The sequence below is a fragment of the Etheostoma spectabile genome, chromosome 1, assembly GCF_008692095.1.
Source record: "Etheostoma spectabile isolate EspeVRDwgs_2016 chromosome 1, UIUC_Espe_1.0, whole genome shotgun sequence".
NCBI classification, from domain to species: domain Eukaryota; kingdom Metazoa; phylum Chordata; class Actinopteri; order Perciformes; family Percidae; genus Etheostoma; species Etheostoma spectabile.
In genome coordinates this window covers 5533081-5550874 of record NC_045733.1, presented here as the reverse complement: position 1 = coordinate 5550874, position 17794 = coordinate 5533081, and the positions used below count along the sequence as shown (strand labels likewise).

Sequence of the window (17794 nt, the reverse complement as noted above, 5' to 3'; positions counted from 1 at the left end):
ATCATCTCACCACTATACGTGAAATATTCAACCTCCTAATGTTCGTTTTTCAGCATTTCATGATAACACAGCCAGAAATTTAAAAAGCATCAGTTTTGTTATCTGTATCTCACTGATTCATGCAAAATACCCCATTGTAGCAAATATATTATTCACACTTGTTTACAATTAAACATTTTTAAAGCAGTGACACACTTTTCTTCAGGTCATCCTAGAATTGTCTACAGTGTGGGTGGAGACCATTGGCTGCCAATTCAATAATTGGATGCAAATTATAAACTGTTGTCAGTCATTTCCATCTTATGACACATCATCAGTTGTGGAAAAAGTCAAGCTTTTCCTGGAGCTGAACTTATACCTCTTTGAAAACAACAAAACAGCTTGGCTGCAGCTGTCCTTGCCTCCTGCAGGGGGCAGCACGTCCCCCGCACAGGTCCAACTACGGGAGTGTTTATCCGGTGCAGAAGAAGCACCTACCAAACAGCCTACTTGCGAACGGTGGAGGAGTGGTTGGAAAGGTATCTTAGACACGCTTTTTGTTTTTAGCAACGTTATAACTGAATTTTAACATATATGTAACACAGGCACTAGTTTTAATAAAAGCCAATGCTTGAAATCAGCATCAAGACTATACTTAAAAAACCTAAAACTCACTCGCTTCTGTATTAGCTAGCTAACGTAAAGCTCTCTGTTGTCATTGCATTGCTTTTCCTCAACGCTCACGTTGAAATAACTTGATGTGTAAAACACACGACCTCTAGCTCTAACGTTTTTCTCTAACTGCAGAGTTGCGAGTCTTTTAACCCTAACACACTAAAGTGCTAATGGTTGCTGGCTAGCGTTACCTTAACTATTTAGCAGGATTATGTTTAAGTTACCTCATTGACATGAGAGCTGAAAGACATTTAGTTAGCTTTAGCTAGAATATTTTCTTTTACACCGTTTTTGTCTCATCACATTTAATGGATATATTCGTGGGAAGACATGCCTTGTTGTAGTTGCCATAATAAACAACAAGCAGGACATTTATCTTTATATGGACCTTCATTTCTTCATCTGAACGGTGAATAAATCGCAGACAGACCAAAGTATTAAAGTTCATTTACTCAACAATAACTGTTAATACTGATACTTTTCTTGCCTCTGACCATCACTTTCACGTAAAGAGTGTAAGTGGTTTTTTTTATTGATTAATCCAACTATTGTAAAACAAAGCATAAGGCACTTAGCCGTAGCAACGTTATAGTGTGTGTCTGGTGAAGTCTGTGCGTTCACACCAAGGATGCAAACACATAACTACCCAAAGACACACCACATTTGAGGGGGGTGAGGATAGATGTATAATAATGGGCGTGTTTACTCTTGCAGAATGCCTTTCCGTTTCTGCCCCCAATGTGGGACAAAGTTACAGCCTGATTTTAGATTTTGTCCATCATGTGGGGAGAAGCTTCCCTGTCCTGTCAGTGAATCTGGACCTGTGAGCACAACGCCATCGTTAAGTCTCTTTCAAGGCAAAAGGGATGAAGCACTAACATCAGAAGTTAAATCAAGTCTTGCTACAAGATCAAGTTTCGAGCTCATGGGAAGTACGGGTAAATATGTTGATAATATTTAATTAGGAGTTACTTGGTGTTATCCATAGATTTTAGACTTGGTTTGAAATTAAACAATTGAAAAAGTAAATTCTCTTTTTCTACAGCCCATGCATTTAACACCGCAACTCCAGTTACATCTCGTCCTGCACTTCGAAAGACCCGTAACTCCCTTCGTCTAGACAGGGAAGTTGAATTCAACATTAAAGATGCCACTCCACCCGTGGTGCCCTCCACTAGTCCTTTTAGAGATGACAGGATGAAAGGTAATTAAAATGGCTAGAAGCAGCTACTCTGCTTTGCTGTTCTGAAGGAGAAGATTTGCTTTAAAGATTTTATTTAATTTGCTAAAATGTCAATGTGACATTTAGCTTTATCCTTCAGGTAACACATACTGGTGGTGCAGATGTATAGATAAAACAATTTTACAGATGATGCCTTTCTTTGGATCAAAAACGCTATGATTTGTATGAGCAGATAATGGTGTTGGATTTGTTGGAACTCCACCAAAACAGCACACGGCAGAGTCAGCTCTAGAGCCTTCTACTGTCCTAAAATTCCCTCGAACTGGTGAGCTGAAACACAAGACATTCCTCATGAAAAATACAGCGTCTCACTCTTCTATTCTCTTCTGTTAAAATCTTTTCTCTCATTCATTTTGATTGTGGCTGGATCCATATGCAGTGAGGGGAAAGGAAAAACTCTCCAGCCCTGCTAAGCAAGTAGAAGAGGCAAAGAGGCTGACTGATAAAACAAGTTTTAAAGCAGAGAAATCAACGATAGACGGCTTTCCAGTGGCCATCACTTCCCCTGTTACCCCACCAATCTCCAAGTCCCCTTTAAAAGGTGATTAAAACATTTTGCTGTTATCACACACACTATTACTTGGTTATTTACTTATCAAGTAAAAGGTTAGTTTCACCAGTAAAGTTAAGCCTTCCACTAGAGGCTGACAGAAGTTTTAGGGGACGATGACAACTTCCTCCTAACTTTAACCACACCACATACATTTACAGTTTTTGAAGTGGCTCATTTATGAAAGTAGGAACAACTAAAGGGTTTTCAGGTTGTGAACTTGCATTTCAGGTTCCTAATACATAAATTGGTTTGTAATCAGGATAACTGGAGACATGGTTAAATCTTATCAGGTCACTGTGTAGTTGTGTAGTCACAGTTGTGCATCATTTGTTCTTGTGAATGTGTAACATTACTTTTTCTCTCAAACATAAAATGTAATTGGTTGGTCGTGTTTGTTTGCATGTACAGGGACAGGAAAAGGCAAAGCCAAGAAGGCAAAGCATGCGTCCACTGTGGAACCGCTACAGGAAAGTGAAGAGGTGACAGACACAACAGGCAAGAAGTGGAAGCTGGTGAAACTGCTCAGTCAGAGCACAACAGAGCTCATCTACGAAGGTGAGACAATACTGAAAAGGAAAATAAATGTACAGTTAAACAGTCTATTATTCTTGGGGAGTCAGATTATATATTACTGATAATAATATCACAATGCAGTTAAATACTTTAAACCAGATACAAATTTTAAATTATAAAGACAGATCACAACAAACAAACAAGGAAATGGGAAACTGAAACTGAAGGAAAAAATGACCAAAGTTTGTGTTCTATTAATATTTCAGGAGAAATAATAGTGCTTATTGTACACTAAATGTGTCTTCAGGTTTTATAAACAACTAGGGAACTTATTATGTTTACTCGTCATTTACAACATAGCTAGTTTACCAACAAAAAAGCGCAACAAAATAGAAAAATTATGTTTTGGTGGTACCTATTATCATATTATGAGTAAAAATATATCTTAATAGTTTCTTTTTGTCCAGTTAACTTCATGAAATTAGATTTGGTAGCAGCCGTACACAAAGAGATGGCTTACATAGTTCAGTGGACAAAGCTACTGTCGTCTACAGCAGGATAACAATTGACTCTGAAAAATAAATGGTAGAAAAGATCCAGTATTATCATTATTTAATAATATTGTTTTGTCTTTTTTCAGTTTTGCAGACAGTTTCAAGATCCAATTCTAAGGAGTCGAATCACATCCTCAAACTTGTAAGGGCTGTCTCGACACTCATTGCAGATTTTAAGATTTTCTGAGTACTGCATCCAAAAAGTGAATTATTATCACTGTATATGACTGAGATATCATAAATTAGGAAATTATAGTTTTCCCACTTGTATATTAACTGTTTTTATTTGTTGTCTACTCCCCTTAGACTTCCCTGCGTGGGATCAATAAAACTTGTCTTTTCTGTCTATGTCTTAGGGAGCTAAAGATGGAAGAATCTTCAACGAGCAGAACTGTCTGCAGAGAGCTGCTAAACCTGCATCGGGTGAGGATTTAGTGTGTTTCAAGTTTAGCACCTCCAAATTAACACTTTTTTTTGTTTCTAAAAAAAAACCTGTATTGTCACTCATGGAGGGTGGGCTGCAGTCATGCCGTGAGTAATTGTTCGTATGATAAAACAAGAGGAGCAGAACGTATTAACACGTAGGTAGAGGCTGTATGCATCACAGTCAAGTGCTTCAGTGTTTGAATTGGCTGTAACAGGCAATCAATAATCAAACAGATAAACCGTTCTGGTAGTTTGTCATGTGCTCTAGTGTCACGATATATATCTGTCTTTCATTTCATAATCCGTTGCTTATTCAAAAGGAGCATTGTCATGGCAGTCTGGGGGAAAAATCTAATCTTTAACTCTCTTTAGGTGCAATCCTGGTCTGTCAGGAGTATAACTTCACAACTTTACCACTGTACCGCACACATCATTATTAAAACCTATTGTCTCTCTTTAGTGGACAAGTGGATCAAACAAAACAAGATGGATTTTCTGGGGATTCCTTCCTGTGTTGGCTTTGGTCTTCATGCAGAGTCCTACAGGTGTGAATATGAAGACATATGAAAGTTTGACATTAACTTTAGGTTCTGCTATAAGTTGTTCTTCATCTTGTTTTTGTTATAGGTTTCTTATTTTCCCCAACATGGGCCAGTCTCTCCAGTCTGTCATGGAGGAAGAAGATGAGCTGCTTTCTGAGAAAGCGGTCCTTCAGCTCGCCTGCAGAATAGTGAGACATTATTCTTAATTCTTAATATTCTTAATCATGATCCAGAACTTGTAAAGAACTGTGATTTCCCCCTCACTATATAAATGGTACCATTTCCTTGCAGTTAGATGTACTGCAGTACATCCATTCAAACGAGTACGTTCATGCTGATATTAATGCAGAAAACATTTACATCAAACCAGGACAGAAATCACAGGTTAGAAATATTCTAAAGTACAAATTGTAATCTGTCAGTGTCCATGATTGAAATGTGTTTTACGCTCACCACTCCGTGTGTGTGTGTGTGTGTGCGCGTGCGTGCGTGTGCGTGCCATGATTAGGTATACCTAGTAGGATACTGCCATGCCTTCAGGTACTGTCCAGGTGGACAACATGTAGAGTACCGTGAAGCCAGCAGAACACCACATGAGGGCACCATGGAGTTCATCAGCCTGGACGCACATAAGGGAGCAGGTGAGTCACTTCTGTGGATCAGTGATTCCTTTTCCCACTAACCAGCGAATCGGATGCCAATTCACTCTAGACGCTACTGTAAACCAAACACTATCAAAATGTCTTTCCGAACACCTGTACTCCTCCCACAGTCCATCTGTCTGAACACACAGGCTTCACATGATGAGACTGATTTGATTTTTTTTCTTGTGGAGCTGCTGATTGGGATATTCTTCAGTGTAATTATGCATGCTGTCATTTGAGTCGTTTGACTATTAAAATCACAATGTATCACAGTAAATGTGGGAGGGAAAACAGATGTCGTCATCATTGTTTTGTGTGTTTTCCTTTCAGCTCCGTCTCGACGCAGTGACCTCCAGTCTCTGGGTTACTGCATGCTGCGCTGGCATGCTGGGACGCTGCCGTGGGCCCTCTTTGTTCACCCGGACCAGGTAGCCACGCAGAAACAGAGGTGAAAGAGAATTGATCATCACTGGGATGTTTAAAGTCCACACACCTTTGAATACTAAATTGTTTCAACATGCCTGCATAACATTAAACCTGTATGATTAAGTTAGTAGTACAATACAAAGAAAATGCTAATTACTCTGAGCTCTCATTGTAGGTACATGGAGGATGTTCCTGCCCTGTTAAGTGACTGCTTTGGGAAGAAAAGAGTTTCCAGTGAGTTTAAATGTCTGTTATATAACACATGACACGTGTGTAATTATGTGCCTTTGTCTGATTATATTTCTGTGTCTCGGTGTAGGTGCGTTTGAAACGTACCTGACTAAAGTGATGACCCTGCAGTACTCAGAGCAGCCGGACTACTCATTGCTGAAGGCCGGACTCAGCGCCGCCTTACTGCAGCTGGGGGGGTTACCGGAGCAGCCGCTCAGTTTTTAGGTGAGGGCACACGTGTTTGTTTTATCTCACAGTGTTCAGACACTTTTTATGCCTGTGCGCCAGTGACAGCAGTGGCCAGAGGCCTTATGTTTTCGCGTTGTCCGTACATCCATCCGTCCCATTATTGTGAACTTGAAATCTCAGGAACACCTTAAGGGAATCTCTTGAAATTTGGCACAAACTTCCAGTTTGACTCAAGAATGATCTGACTAGATTTTGGAGTTCAAAGGTACAAAAGAAAAGCCCATAACTCAAGATTGCATTGCATTTTGTATCCAAACTTTGATGACAACTTCACTGTGACATCATAATGCTCTGCGAAACACTTTCTGGCCATTGTAACAACGCCGTAACTCAGGAACAGAAGGGGAGACATTTGTCAGTTTCTGAATTGCTGACACTAATTTTGGATGCCCACTTTGAAACTGTGGTGATTGTTTAGATCTTGTGCTGCCGGGTTAAAGATGTGCGCAAAGCATCCATGGTATGCCAAATAATATGTAACCTAAACACCAAACTGTGTTTACAGTTTATTATGTTGTAAGTTGAGCGCCTTGTGCATTCTATGTGAAAATATAATGTATCTATTGTTTTATTTTCAGAGAAATGGAACAAAAGGAAGACAATTTGGAAGATTTTTAACTTGTTTTTTTTTATCATGCCGTTTCTTCTGTGATGTTTTCTTGCACTGAAAGCAGAGTGTTGTATAGAGTTCAAATTACACGCATGTTAGGCTGATGGGTTTTGATTGGGATCATCATTTTACGTATTTGTCTTTTTCATATTAATTGCACTGCTTTTACTGTTACAAGGGCAATGTGACTCTCACATCAATGTGAGAGCAATGCAAGTTCTCAATATTTGATCCTCAGATTTGGGGTTTTCTTGACACTTTGATAGTTAAATGTGTCAGTGTTAATTTTTTAACCGGGTGTGTGTTACAACTGTTTTTACTTCTTTGACATGAACTTAGAACTGCAGAAATTTTCCTTAATGTGAGCAAACACATATGTAGATTAACATAATTTAACGTGTTGGTAAAGTTAATTTTCCTGAATAAAAAGCAATATTTCTTATTTAAAACAATCTTTCTTTCACCTTTTAGTCTGAAAACACCAGAAACACTCAAAAGAATACAAGACAAAATTGTTTTTTTTTTTGCTCATTGTGAGGTTTTCTGTACTTAACCATAGTCTGTCACGGTCCTAATTACAGATTACACATATGCTGATTCATGTCAACACAGACATGTTCATTTTAAAGAAACCTTTATAAAGTTTAAACATTTCTGAACATAAACATTTTAACATTTCAAGACATATACAATTCTTTATATGAAACAGTAAATATCTCTTATTGTGCACACTCTTTAAGTAATTCAGAAAATAAACACTGTTATCTTTTGCCTGATCTCTCCTGTCTGTGGCATTTACAACCTTACATTTCTGTCACTTGAGGCACTTTCTGAATGAGAGGCTTTGTAGAACAATGTAAAGCATGAGGCTGAAAGACTATAGCACCCCCACGAGGCGACTTTTGTACACAGCGACAGACCCGATGGCTCCCTAGCTTACACACTTAAACTGATCAGTTGAGCTTTTTATACAGACATGCTGGCAGTGTGAGGCAGCTTCACATGCAGGTTTAAATATAGTTTACACTGCAGATTGTTTTCATGTTCAACCAAAATTAGTTTTTAGGAGAAACTCCAAACTCCTTAATTGTTTGGATTCAGTCACAATATTACTCCTTTTATATGTGTTCCTTGTTGTTGCTTTGAAGGCTGAATGTTGAATGTCTATACTTTGTGTTTTTTTTTAATAATTAACAGTCTCTGATGACTAAAATGAAAAGATCCTGTTGGTTTCCAGAGTAGATTTGTCTTTTCCTCTCTCACTAACGGTGAAAAGAGCTCTAGGCTGTACACTGATTTAACACTGAAAATCGTAACTTCTATAGTTTTCATATCCACAAACACTGATAGTTTTGAAAACCTTTCAATGAACTCAGCAAGTGATTGTATGCTTCTCTATAGATTGAAGAAATCATCAACTTGAACTTATAAAACCATTTAAACATTTTTTAGATAACTTCAAAAATGCACTGTAATAAAGTCACAAACAAGGCCGCTTTTAGCTGTTCCTGAAATGTTTTGGACATTAAATTTTCACATGACAGGAACAGTTTATGAAAGTGTAAACTAAGTGGTGTCCCACTTCAACTCAGGCAACGTGATGTGTTGAAAGAATGAGGAGTTTGAAAGGGAGGGGGGGGGGGACTTTCAGTCATGACTGAGGCGCAGAAACCTTCAGGTTTATCGTTCTTGGTCAGGACAAGGCAAATCTGTGCACAAACTCAGCCATAAGGGAAGAGTTTGTTTGTCTGAGCAGTAAGTGGAACATCCTCAAGGCCTCCGATCCTGCACTGTAACAGGGTGATGGCATGAGTAGATCAGATGGGGAGAAATGGTATAGCTATGCTTCCACTGTGTTATTAGAAGACAGTGGTGGCCAAATGGGTGGGAGTAGAGGGACGCTCCTCCTGACCATGTGACGTGTCCTCTCCTAAAAGATTAAAAACAGAAAATTAAACTTCTCAGGCCTGCAGTCACATGAACAACTGCAGCCTCTGTTTACTGACAGACTCCTCTCACCGTGTTGTTCATCTCCCTTTTCCGTGCTGTGCTCCTCCTTCTCCTCGGGCATCTCCATCTGACACAAATCCTGCACGTCTTCCACGCTTGACTCCTTTAAAAAAAAAGTTTTTAAAAGAAACGTCATTTGGTTAACGTGACAATAAACCTACTCGCATAACTGCATGAAAAACATTAATCAGACACTTTGATTACCTGTGATTCAGAGAAACAATCTTCATCAGAATTCCTGAATCCTTCTGGGGCTTCCATAAGTATCTGTAGACCGTCTGCCTCCTCCTCATCACTACAGAGTGAGACAACAGCGACATACATGGCGGGACAGATAATTACAATTAAGTGGAAAACCTTTTATTACATTCATAAACTTAGTGAAATAGTCAAACCCATGATTCCATTTTGTTTTTTGTTTGCATCTGGATGTTTTGTACATCATTTCATACACATTTCCCAAAAATACAGCCTGATTTTGGGATCTTTACATAATGTGTGTTTTCACGGATACATAGATGAATAAAGTAAAGTTGGTCAGTGAGATTTAAGGGGTTTAAGACACCATAAGACTTTCTTTAGTATGATCTTATGGTGCGCCAACATATCATTCACACAGTATATACACTGTACAAAACACCCAAGTTGGAGATATTTGGAATTTCGGATTGCTACGATATCTCCCACAAGCCATCGGCAAAATGACCCAAAGCCTCTTTTACTAGCAGTTACATCTAAATAGCAATTTATTTGATTACTTATACAGTTGCGTTGGCTTATTTAAAAAGAGCAGAATGTATTTTGTATGGTTTCCCTTAACACAAATGTAGCCAATGTAGGCTTTTTCCAATGGTGTTTTTGTGTTCATACATAAAGTTAATTAGGTATGTGAAATGGGATAAAAATGGACATATGTTCATTTGAAATACTTAAAAGACAACTATTCAGAGCTCAACAATGACCACCATCACTGACCTTCCTCCAGAGTAAAAGTTCTCTTCATTTTTTTCATCTTCCTCCATTTTAACTTCCTCCATGTTGTTTTGGTTGTCTTCATGTTGCCCATCATCCTTTTCTCCTTTGTCTTCCTTTTCCTTGTTTTCCTCTTCCTCCTCATCTTCCTCGAGGTCAGAGCAATTGAGAAAGTCAAAACTTTCGAGGGCTGTTTCGACTTCCAGAGTGAAACTAGAAGAAGTAGGAAAAGGAACCTACAGAGAAAACCAATGCAGGTCTTTAAATATCACCGTCAACATGTTAAGACTTTACAAAAACAGTAAATGAGATTAATGAAACTTACCGACGGAGCGGCTTCCATTTGTTTTGACTCCTGGACGAACTGATATGGCTCACTGCGTTTCTCTGATGCTTCTACCTGGCGTCCCTCTCCTGCCTCAGTGATGCTGTCCTCTATTTCTGCTTCAGTCTGTCCAGCGTGCACTGACAAGTCCTCACATCCGTCGTCTTTTGCCTCCACCGCTGAAATACACACTTGTGGGACGGCACTTTCAGACAAATCCAGTGTCTCCATTAGCAACACAGGAGGTACAGAGGAAACATCTGGGCATGAGCAGTTCAGGTCTGCTGAGCTTTCAGACAGGTCGGCTGATTGGACAGACGCTCTATCAGTCACAGTACAGTCTGGACCACGAGAGCAGGAAGTCTGCAGATGGCCGTTGAGAACCGCGTCCGTCTGACAGAAAACCTCCCCGGCTTCTGTCTCATCCTCCTCTTGGTTGGATGAGAGCGACGGCGTCGACGCGCTGGACTTGTGGGGCGTGAACGAAAGCGGAGTGGTGAGAGTGGTTTGTAGCACGTTGGAGGCCGTCAGCCTCTGAGCGGGGTGAGCCAAGGCCGGACTGGAGGAGTCGTCGGAGGATTCAGAGGAGTTGGACCAGACTGTCCCGTTGTCCATTTCTCCCTGTCGCTTTAGCAGAGACTAGACCGGAAACATGACCAAGAGACCGTTAATTAGACTTAGTAATTGCTGTTGTGTCTACATACAGCGGGATTAGAGGATTTGTGTACATGTTGGTTATCAAATGACAAAAATAAAAAATAAAAAAGAATATGCATATTATAAATACAACTGACAAACTCATTAATCCAGTGGTCCTCAAACTGTGGGTCAGAGGTATTGAAATATAACAGAAATATAATAAATATATGAAGCGGAACTAAATGTTAAATGATTAGGATTAATTGGGATTAATTAAATATAAATCATTTACCAACTATAAACATAGCAAATATTTGCTATTTGGAGCTTCACACGTGCAGATTTTGTTGTATCATAATATAAACTGAATACACTACTTTTTTTGTAGGCGATGTTAATATATCATTTTGGGCTCTGGTAATGTGATTGTAATATTTTACCCTAAGTGATTATTAACGTAATTCTCTATTCATTAAAAAAAGGCGCTGATTATTTAGTAAACCTTAATCTTACAAATAATCATATATACAGCAGTATCTGCACAAGTTTGTTGTTTTAGAATTAACAACTCAAAAAATGAATACAAAATGTCTTATTTTCTTTCTTTAGATTTTGGCTCCTATTGATTACAAAAACATAAATAAAAAAAATAAAAACTGTTTCCACTGTTGATTTGTTTTAATTTTTAAGTTCAATAATTGCAACATCTTTCCAAAAGGCGATGAGTAATTGTGTTAAATAATCGTGATTGCAATGTTGACCAAAATAATTGTGATTATGATTTTTTCCATAAATCGAGCAGCTCTATGATCAGGCTTTTTCTATTATCTATTCTATTCTTATCTATCTATTGTTTGGTCACTATAACTACATCTACATCTACGTCCCAACACACCGACTGTACAGAGGTGAATCTGGGTGTTGTACGGCTGAATTCACAACGCAAGGACGCCGTCCTGTCTGCCAAGACACCATGGAACGTCTCCACCAGTGAGCAGCTCTGTCTGGGCCAACCTCGGGGCACACTCTTCAGCAAGGTGGGGAAAAGGAGGGACATATTGGAGTTCTACTCAACCACTATTAAACAGCTACAGGGGCCACAGCTCCGTTCATACATGCTGCCACTGTCACACGTCCCGCTACTGCTATCACTCATTCTCCTTGCATTAGGCACGGCACTCCCACAGCCACACGTCCTAACACACAGATCTCTGTGTATCTCCTCACATACATCAGTGCTACCACTACACACAAAGCAGTTGGGGAGCAGCTGAAATAGAACAAGCCATTGAAATGACAGTAATAATAGCCATCAGTAAGATAAAATAAACAGTATATGTTGTAAAAAATATTTGTTTAAAAAACCCTAATAAAGTATAAACTAGTGGTGTAACAGAGAAGGTGTGCTGAATTGTTGAAATTGCAGATAGAATATTCCTTTTAATGTGACTCACATAAAACACCTGCTCCCGCATAGATGGCGTGTCAGGAGGGCTCTGATTGGACAGCAGCCGTTTGGAAACTGTACTGGTGGAGGATGTCTGGTCGTCCTTATCAAACGGACTGAAAAAGAAAAACAAAGCAGGACAAAGAGTGAAAAAAACACGTGATTAAACATGTTGCATTACAAAAATAAAAGACCATGAGATGTTTAAATACCTCCATGTGACCTCCAAGTTCAGCTTCACTGTCCCGAGGTCGTTGATATCCACGGCGAGTGTCTGGGGCAGCGGGCAGAACAGGTCGATCATTTCACAGGACACGCTGCCCACCACCACGTGATTGGCCAGGCTCTTCAGCTCCGTCACCTTAACAACCAAAACATGCAAACCTCAGAGAAATGAGGATAGGCAGAGACCATGGGAACTTAACAACAGAAGACAATGAGCTAGCGATAAACATTTTGTGCTGTAGTTTATTTTGAGTCAATCCCACAAACTGCCTCCTAAAATTCTCACTAAGCAAATACGTATTAATGCACAGCTGAAAATAGTCCACAACAAATGCACTGTTTATTGCGGTTTGAGTTAAATTTGCAAAAAACAACTCTTTTAATTTAGTTAAATATTTAGCCTTTTTAATAATGAAACTATGCATTTGTGACCTATTTGAAGATTATGTTTTAGGAACCAGTGGCCACAAACAGGTTATGAAAGTCACACACTATTGGTTTTGGTCTTTCCATGGGATTTCTTTACCATAAAGAAAAAATAGGACTAATGCAGGCCTTGCCCTTTTAAAGCAGATTTCATTACCTTGATAGACAGCAGTTCTGTGACGAGAGGCATGAAGATGTACTCTTCACTGTCCCATATCTGCTTGACTTCTACACGGCCTCTTAGCCTCCAGCGTTGCCGCCCGTAACGCATTAAGACCTGATGGAGCCAAAAAACAGCTGATGGGATGCAGCAGATGCACAGACTCTGTTGTCTACATGCTTGTATTTGTGTTTCTTACCTCATACTGATCACCAGCACACAGTCGTGCAAAGCCAGCAAGGCCTAAAAAAATCAAAAAAAAATCCAAATTGAACAAGAAAAATGAGAACTGAACAATGCAGAGGGGAGAAAATAGGAAGTGGTAGAAAGTGACTCACCCTTCATTTTGACGTGAAATTCTCCCATCTGGCTTTCTAATTCACTCTCAAGTGAGCACATGTGCTGCAGAAAAGGATGGAGTGAACGGTTTGAATAACGTAACAAGAGATTTGGTAGAACATTAGACTATACAGTGCATAGTCTGATATCTATTTTAAACAAAAATAAAGTACAGCACAGAGAACCACACCCAGTGTACATACTGAAACATCCAAACACACTGACATCGGCTCAGTCACTTACCTCTGTACATTCCCTGTAGCCCTTGTTGGCTTCACTCAGGCTCTCTCTGGCCTCTTTGCTGCCAGTGGCAGAGTTAAAGGCCGCCACCATCTTACTTGCTCCATCACGCAGTCGCCGCTGTATACAATAAGCATCGTACAGCTCCTCAACCTGGAAAAGCAAATATTACAAACATTTTAAAAAGTTTCAACAGATTCTCACCTGAAGACAGAATGAAAATGATCATTATAACAAATATACTTTTATTTAGTGCCTTGGTTATTTTATGAAAAAGATCTTTTTTGAAAAAAATCATAGTTTCTATGTGATAAAGCACTTCGGCGCAGTGGAACAAGATGTAAACACCGCATTTTCACAACATCACCTTAAAATGTTGATATGGAGAAATTGGCATTCATTTGGAAGACATGTTTGTGTCGATTTAATGAATTTAAGTCCAATGTGTACTCATTTATCTCTGATTTGGTCTCCACCAACTTCTAATGGGAAACATCTTGTACGTGATAATTCTCTGTGTTGTTGTAACTACTGGGATTATTGGGTCTAGACCTACCCTAGCTATAAAATGTCTTGAGATAACTTGTGTTATTATTTTATACTATAAATAAAATTCAATGACACATTTCACATAGCCCTTTGATCCATTGTTTTAAAGTAACATTTTCATTAGTGAAGCTTCAAATAAAAAAAGACTATAATTTATTCAATCAATTCCTCATATAAATACACACCTTGCTGAGGTGGAATTCCAGGCGACGCATAAACCTCTCTATGGCTTTCACTTGCTACAAAAAAAAAGAGAGGAAATAAATGACAAGCTAATGCAGAAAATCGCTCCTCCATCTTTATACAGTTTCAATGTGCTGCACTCACATCTGTATACAACAGGTGCGGATGAAACTTACCTTATCCAACTCATACAAAGACCCCTGCAAAAAAAAAAAGAAAATAACATCACAAAGTATCAAATTAACACTAACTGAGGACGGGAAACAACAGAATCCATCCTGGTATAGAATAAGTCAATACTAGTGTGACTGGTTTGACTATGTGAGCTCTCACCAAACGACCGTTCCTCTTGTTCTCTCTGGTCTGTTGACCCAGACTGTCCAGCTCCAGCTGGTGGACCTGGAGGTATGACCTGACAACAAAACCCACGTCACAGTTACATCTTCATTTTCAGAGTCAAAAGAATTTGTATCCTGCATATATTCAGTGATTTTCCACCTGGCAGCCATCCACTGGAATCAATGCAAACAGAGCCTGAGAAGTGTTTACTCACTGTAAGCCTCTGCGTAGGGCAGCGTACACTTCATCCAGCCGCTCGGGCTGCGGGGTTTTAGTGGGTGGCAGTTTGGTTGAGCCTGTGAACATCCTGCTTCCTTACAAGGCACGTTTCTCTTGGATCAAACAGTGCTGAGAGAGGTGGAGGAACATGAGATCATTTTTTGATAAGGCCTCCATGGTTATTTCATTTGAAGCATCTTCAAGATGGGCATCAAGGAAACTGACAAGACCGAGAGTTATGCTCACCTGCTGTGTAGAGAGATATTGTCACTACTGTAGCATGCTGGGAGAGTTGAGTGTAGCACTGTGGCTTTAACAAACCGAAGGACATGTCCTGTAATTATATAAAAAGGAGACATTAGAGACAAAAATGTCTCTCTTCACTTCATACCTCACTGTACCTAACAGGTTTTTTGATCCTACTCTGTGATTATCAGGGATTTGGATAATTACAGTGGTCACTGGAGGAAAAATTGTTAGTGGAAAAAAGGAGGATAGAAACCACTCTTTCACTTCCTTGGTCTGGCCACATTGTTTTGTTGAAAGTCTGAGATGGTGGACGACATGCATGTAGCAACCACAGTGGCCGCCACTGAAACAGTAAGGAGTACAGTCTGCTTGTGCTTCTCTTCCCCTTCCTTCCCTACTTCTCCGCCCCCATCCACATTTAACACCAGAGTACAGGAAGTCTCATGGCTGACTCTACACAGGAAATTCTACACAGAAGTTTGGCCCAAGAATATAAAACCACCCCTCCTCTGTGTGCCATGGGGTAAAAACTGACCCTTTTTCCTACTCAAAGTTAAGTCATTAAACATGCAGATTAGGGTTTACAGAAAACAAAAGAGATTACAGATTTAAACCAAAACGAAAGCTGTCATGTAGGAGCTATTAACACGTTGGATCTGTGTAAGAGCCAGAACAGGACAGAGCTACTGGAGACATCTTCTGTCCATTGTCTTACACTAAACTCAAAACCAGGAGAGAAGTGTCTTATTATACCAGATTAGATCAAATGTTCCACCTGTTGGAACTATAACACACAGATTATGGTCTTACAGGATCAAAGCTTTGTTAGGGACAACATTGCTGGTGTAAGAATAAGATTTATACACCCTGCTGTGTTCTCCTGCCACACAATGAGGATGTGGGCTCGGGGTGCACCAGGCCGGGGGGTTTAGTTAAACCGCTAATCTTAGCTGCACACTGGGAGGATTAACTGGAGTTGGTCAGGGGTTAGAACATTGCAAAGAAAGGGTGCCATACCAGAAAGTCTTTACACATAAAACACCCCACCACCAACCACCGTTTGCTAAACTTGGCCAAAGAACATGTGCAGGACTCGGTTCTGCACACTGAGGTGGGCACAGCTATGAAAGTGCAAAGTCATCATGATGATACTCTCACATCTTACACACTCCCACCCACCCATAAATAGCTCAGCAGATACAGTAATATTGATAACTCAGTTTCCTCTCTGTCAGATGTGCTTTTATTCCTTCCCTTACATTAGGGTTCATTAACTCGATTAATCCTCTCTTGAGAGCAGAGTGAACAAAGAGGACCCTGTTTCCAATCACCTCACAAGACTGGAGATTTGTTTTAAAAAGCCTTTGGTGCACTCACTGCATTCAGAACCACATGCAGCCTTGTTTAGCCAGTAGTTTAGGCCTACAACCATCTCAGAATCGGTTTTATTAATGGGTTACTTTTGACAAATGAATCAATCACTGAATAGGGCTGTAACTAATGACCATTTTCATTACAAGCAGATTTTTTTAATTAAACAACTGTTTGTTTAGTCTACTAATTGTTACAAAAAAAGTTAAACAAAATTCCATCTCAATAGATGAATAGACTAAAGAATATGCATAAAAACCAACAATGGAATCATATAGATAAAAGTTTAACATTAAAAAAAAGATAGATTCAGTGAATCCTTTATCAAGTTTTGCTTGATAAATGACCTAAACCATTAGTCAATTATAATCAAAATAGTTGACGATTCATTTTCTGTTGATGATCTAATTCATGTAATCATCACAATGTACCACAGCCATAGGTGATTTCTTCAATTCTTTTAATCTGGACAAATGCCACAAAAAACAGTTGGTTAGCCTACATATTAGAAAAAAAGTCATGTAAGTAACGTTTAGAGATTAATCAATCATTTTCTTTCGATCAGTTGAACCACTAATCACTGGCTTCAGGGAGCATTAGTGCAGATATAAACAACTGCGTAGCTCACACCCCATCAGACCAGTGCTCATCCATACTTTGTGGGTCTTCTAAGGAGGAAGAGGAGGAGGATGAGGGGTAACGGTGTTACAATACAATGCAACCACCTCTAGGCTACTCCAGATTACTGGCTTAACCTAAACCGGCGGCAGCAGGCCAATGAGTCGGATCAACACGCTCACACATCACGGCCGTGCTCTTTACTTTCATCAAAACAGCAAATGATGGAGCCCAAACAGCTAATTTAGGGAAACAGTGTCGTGCCATATTTTGTATTCCGTACATATCCCACCCCAGCCCCCGGAGCTCATCACAGGCCACAAAAAAGTCCACTCCCGTTCTACACAAGGACCCCCAACATCCTGTTATCTGGAAGTGTTGGTCCTACAACTCCCAATAAACACCAAAAACAGCAGGGGAAAATATGGATTAACTCCATCACAGCCAGCTGGCGGATATAATTTTGATACCGTCACAGGAAAGCAACTTCACGTCGGACGGACTCATGCCCATCTTGAGAAAAATCTAACAGGCTTCATCTTGTTGTGACCTTGCCGATAAACAGCAGCCCCCCTACCTCTGTTTTAATGTCCGACACCCCGGAGAATATGACCGAAGTCTCATTTCCAAGGCGATGCTCCACACAGTTTGCAGAGGTTTACAGTTATTCTGGGCGCTGTCCCTCTCCTTGATTTCACAGTTTTTTGTGTCCACAATCAAGTTAGCAGCAGCTACCAGAAGGACTTCCGGTTACAGGTTTTCATTACAAAGGCTGCCTAACCGAACCGGCATTTGTAGCTGATTTAATAGCACAAATACACAGACATGAACGAAATTT

General features: G+C 39.7%; 2 protein-coding genes across 4 annotated transcripts; one reads left to right on the top strand and one right to left on the bottom strand.

Moving 5' to 3' along the window:
- The first annotated feature begins 421 nt into the window (after positions 1 to 421).
- On the top strand, positions 422 to 8152 carry vrk3 (VRK serine/threonine kinase 3). 2 transcript variants are annotated; one of them, XM_032513936.1, is made up of 16 exons: positions 422 to 518; positions 1369 to 1592; positions 1700 to 1858; positions 2070 to 2162; positions 2277 to 2438; positions 2859 to 3005; positions 3604 to 3659; positions 3874 to 3940; positions 4404 to 4488; positions 4571 to 4673; positions 4777 to 4869; positions 4994 to 5126; positions 5460 to 5577; positions 5731 to 5789; positions 5875 to 6011; positions 6614 to 8152. In XM_032513936.1, the coding sequence occupies exons 2-15, from the start codon at positions 1370 to 1372 to the stop codon at positions 6009 to 6011; spliced, it is 1635 nt and encodes a 544-aa protein (XP_032369827.1). In that variant the 5' UTR covers positions 422 to 518; position 1369; the 3' UTR covers positions 6614 to 8152. The 2 variants fall into 2 exon arrangements, with proteins under 2 accessions (XP_032369827.1, XP_032369820.1); XM_032513929.1 differs by having other exon boundaries at positions 2067 to 2162.
- LOC116688101 (rho family-interacting cell polarization regulator 1) lies at positions 7263 to 17712 on the bottom strand. 2 transcript variants are annotated; one of them, XM_032513911.1, is made up of 18 exons: positions 17534 to 17712; positions 14965 to 15052; positions 14714 to 14847; positions 14494 to 14572; positions 14337 to 14360; positions 14163 to 14216; positions 13432 to 13581; positions 13188 to 13251; positions 13049 to 13092; positions 12847 to 12966; positions 12251 to 12399; positions 12046 to 12154; positions 11487 to 11618; positions 9953 to 10591; positions 9631 to 9863; positions 8860 to 8950; positions 8665 to 8758; positions 7263 to 8575 (listed from the first exon to the last, which is right to left on the bottom strand). In XM_032513911.1, the coding sequence occupies exons 3-18, from the start codon at positions 14803 to 14805 to the stop codon at positions 8505 to 8507; spliced, it is 2145 nt and encodes a 714-aa protein (XP_032369802.1). In that variant the 5' UTR covers positions 14806 to 14847; positions 14965 to 15052; positions 17534 to 17712; the 3' UTR covers positions 7263 to 8504. The 2 variants fall into 2 exon arrangements, with proteins under 2 accessions (XP_032369802.1, XP_032369810.1); XM_032513919.1 differs by lacking the exon at positions 11487 to 11618 and having other exon boundaries at positions 17534 to 17711.
- Positions 17713 to 17794: the final 82 nt, after the last annotated feature.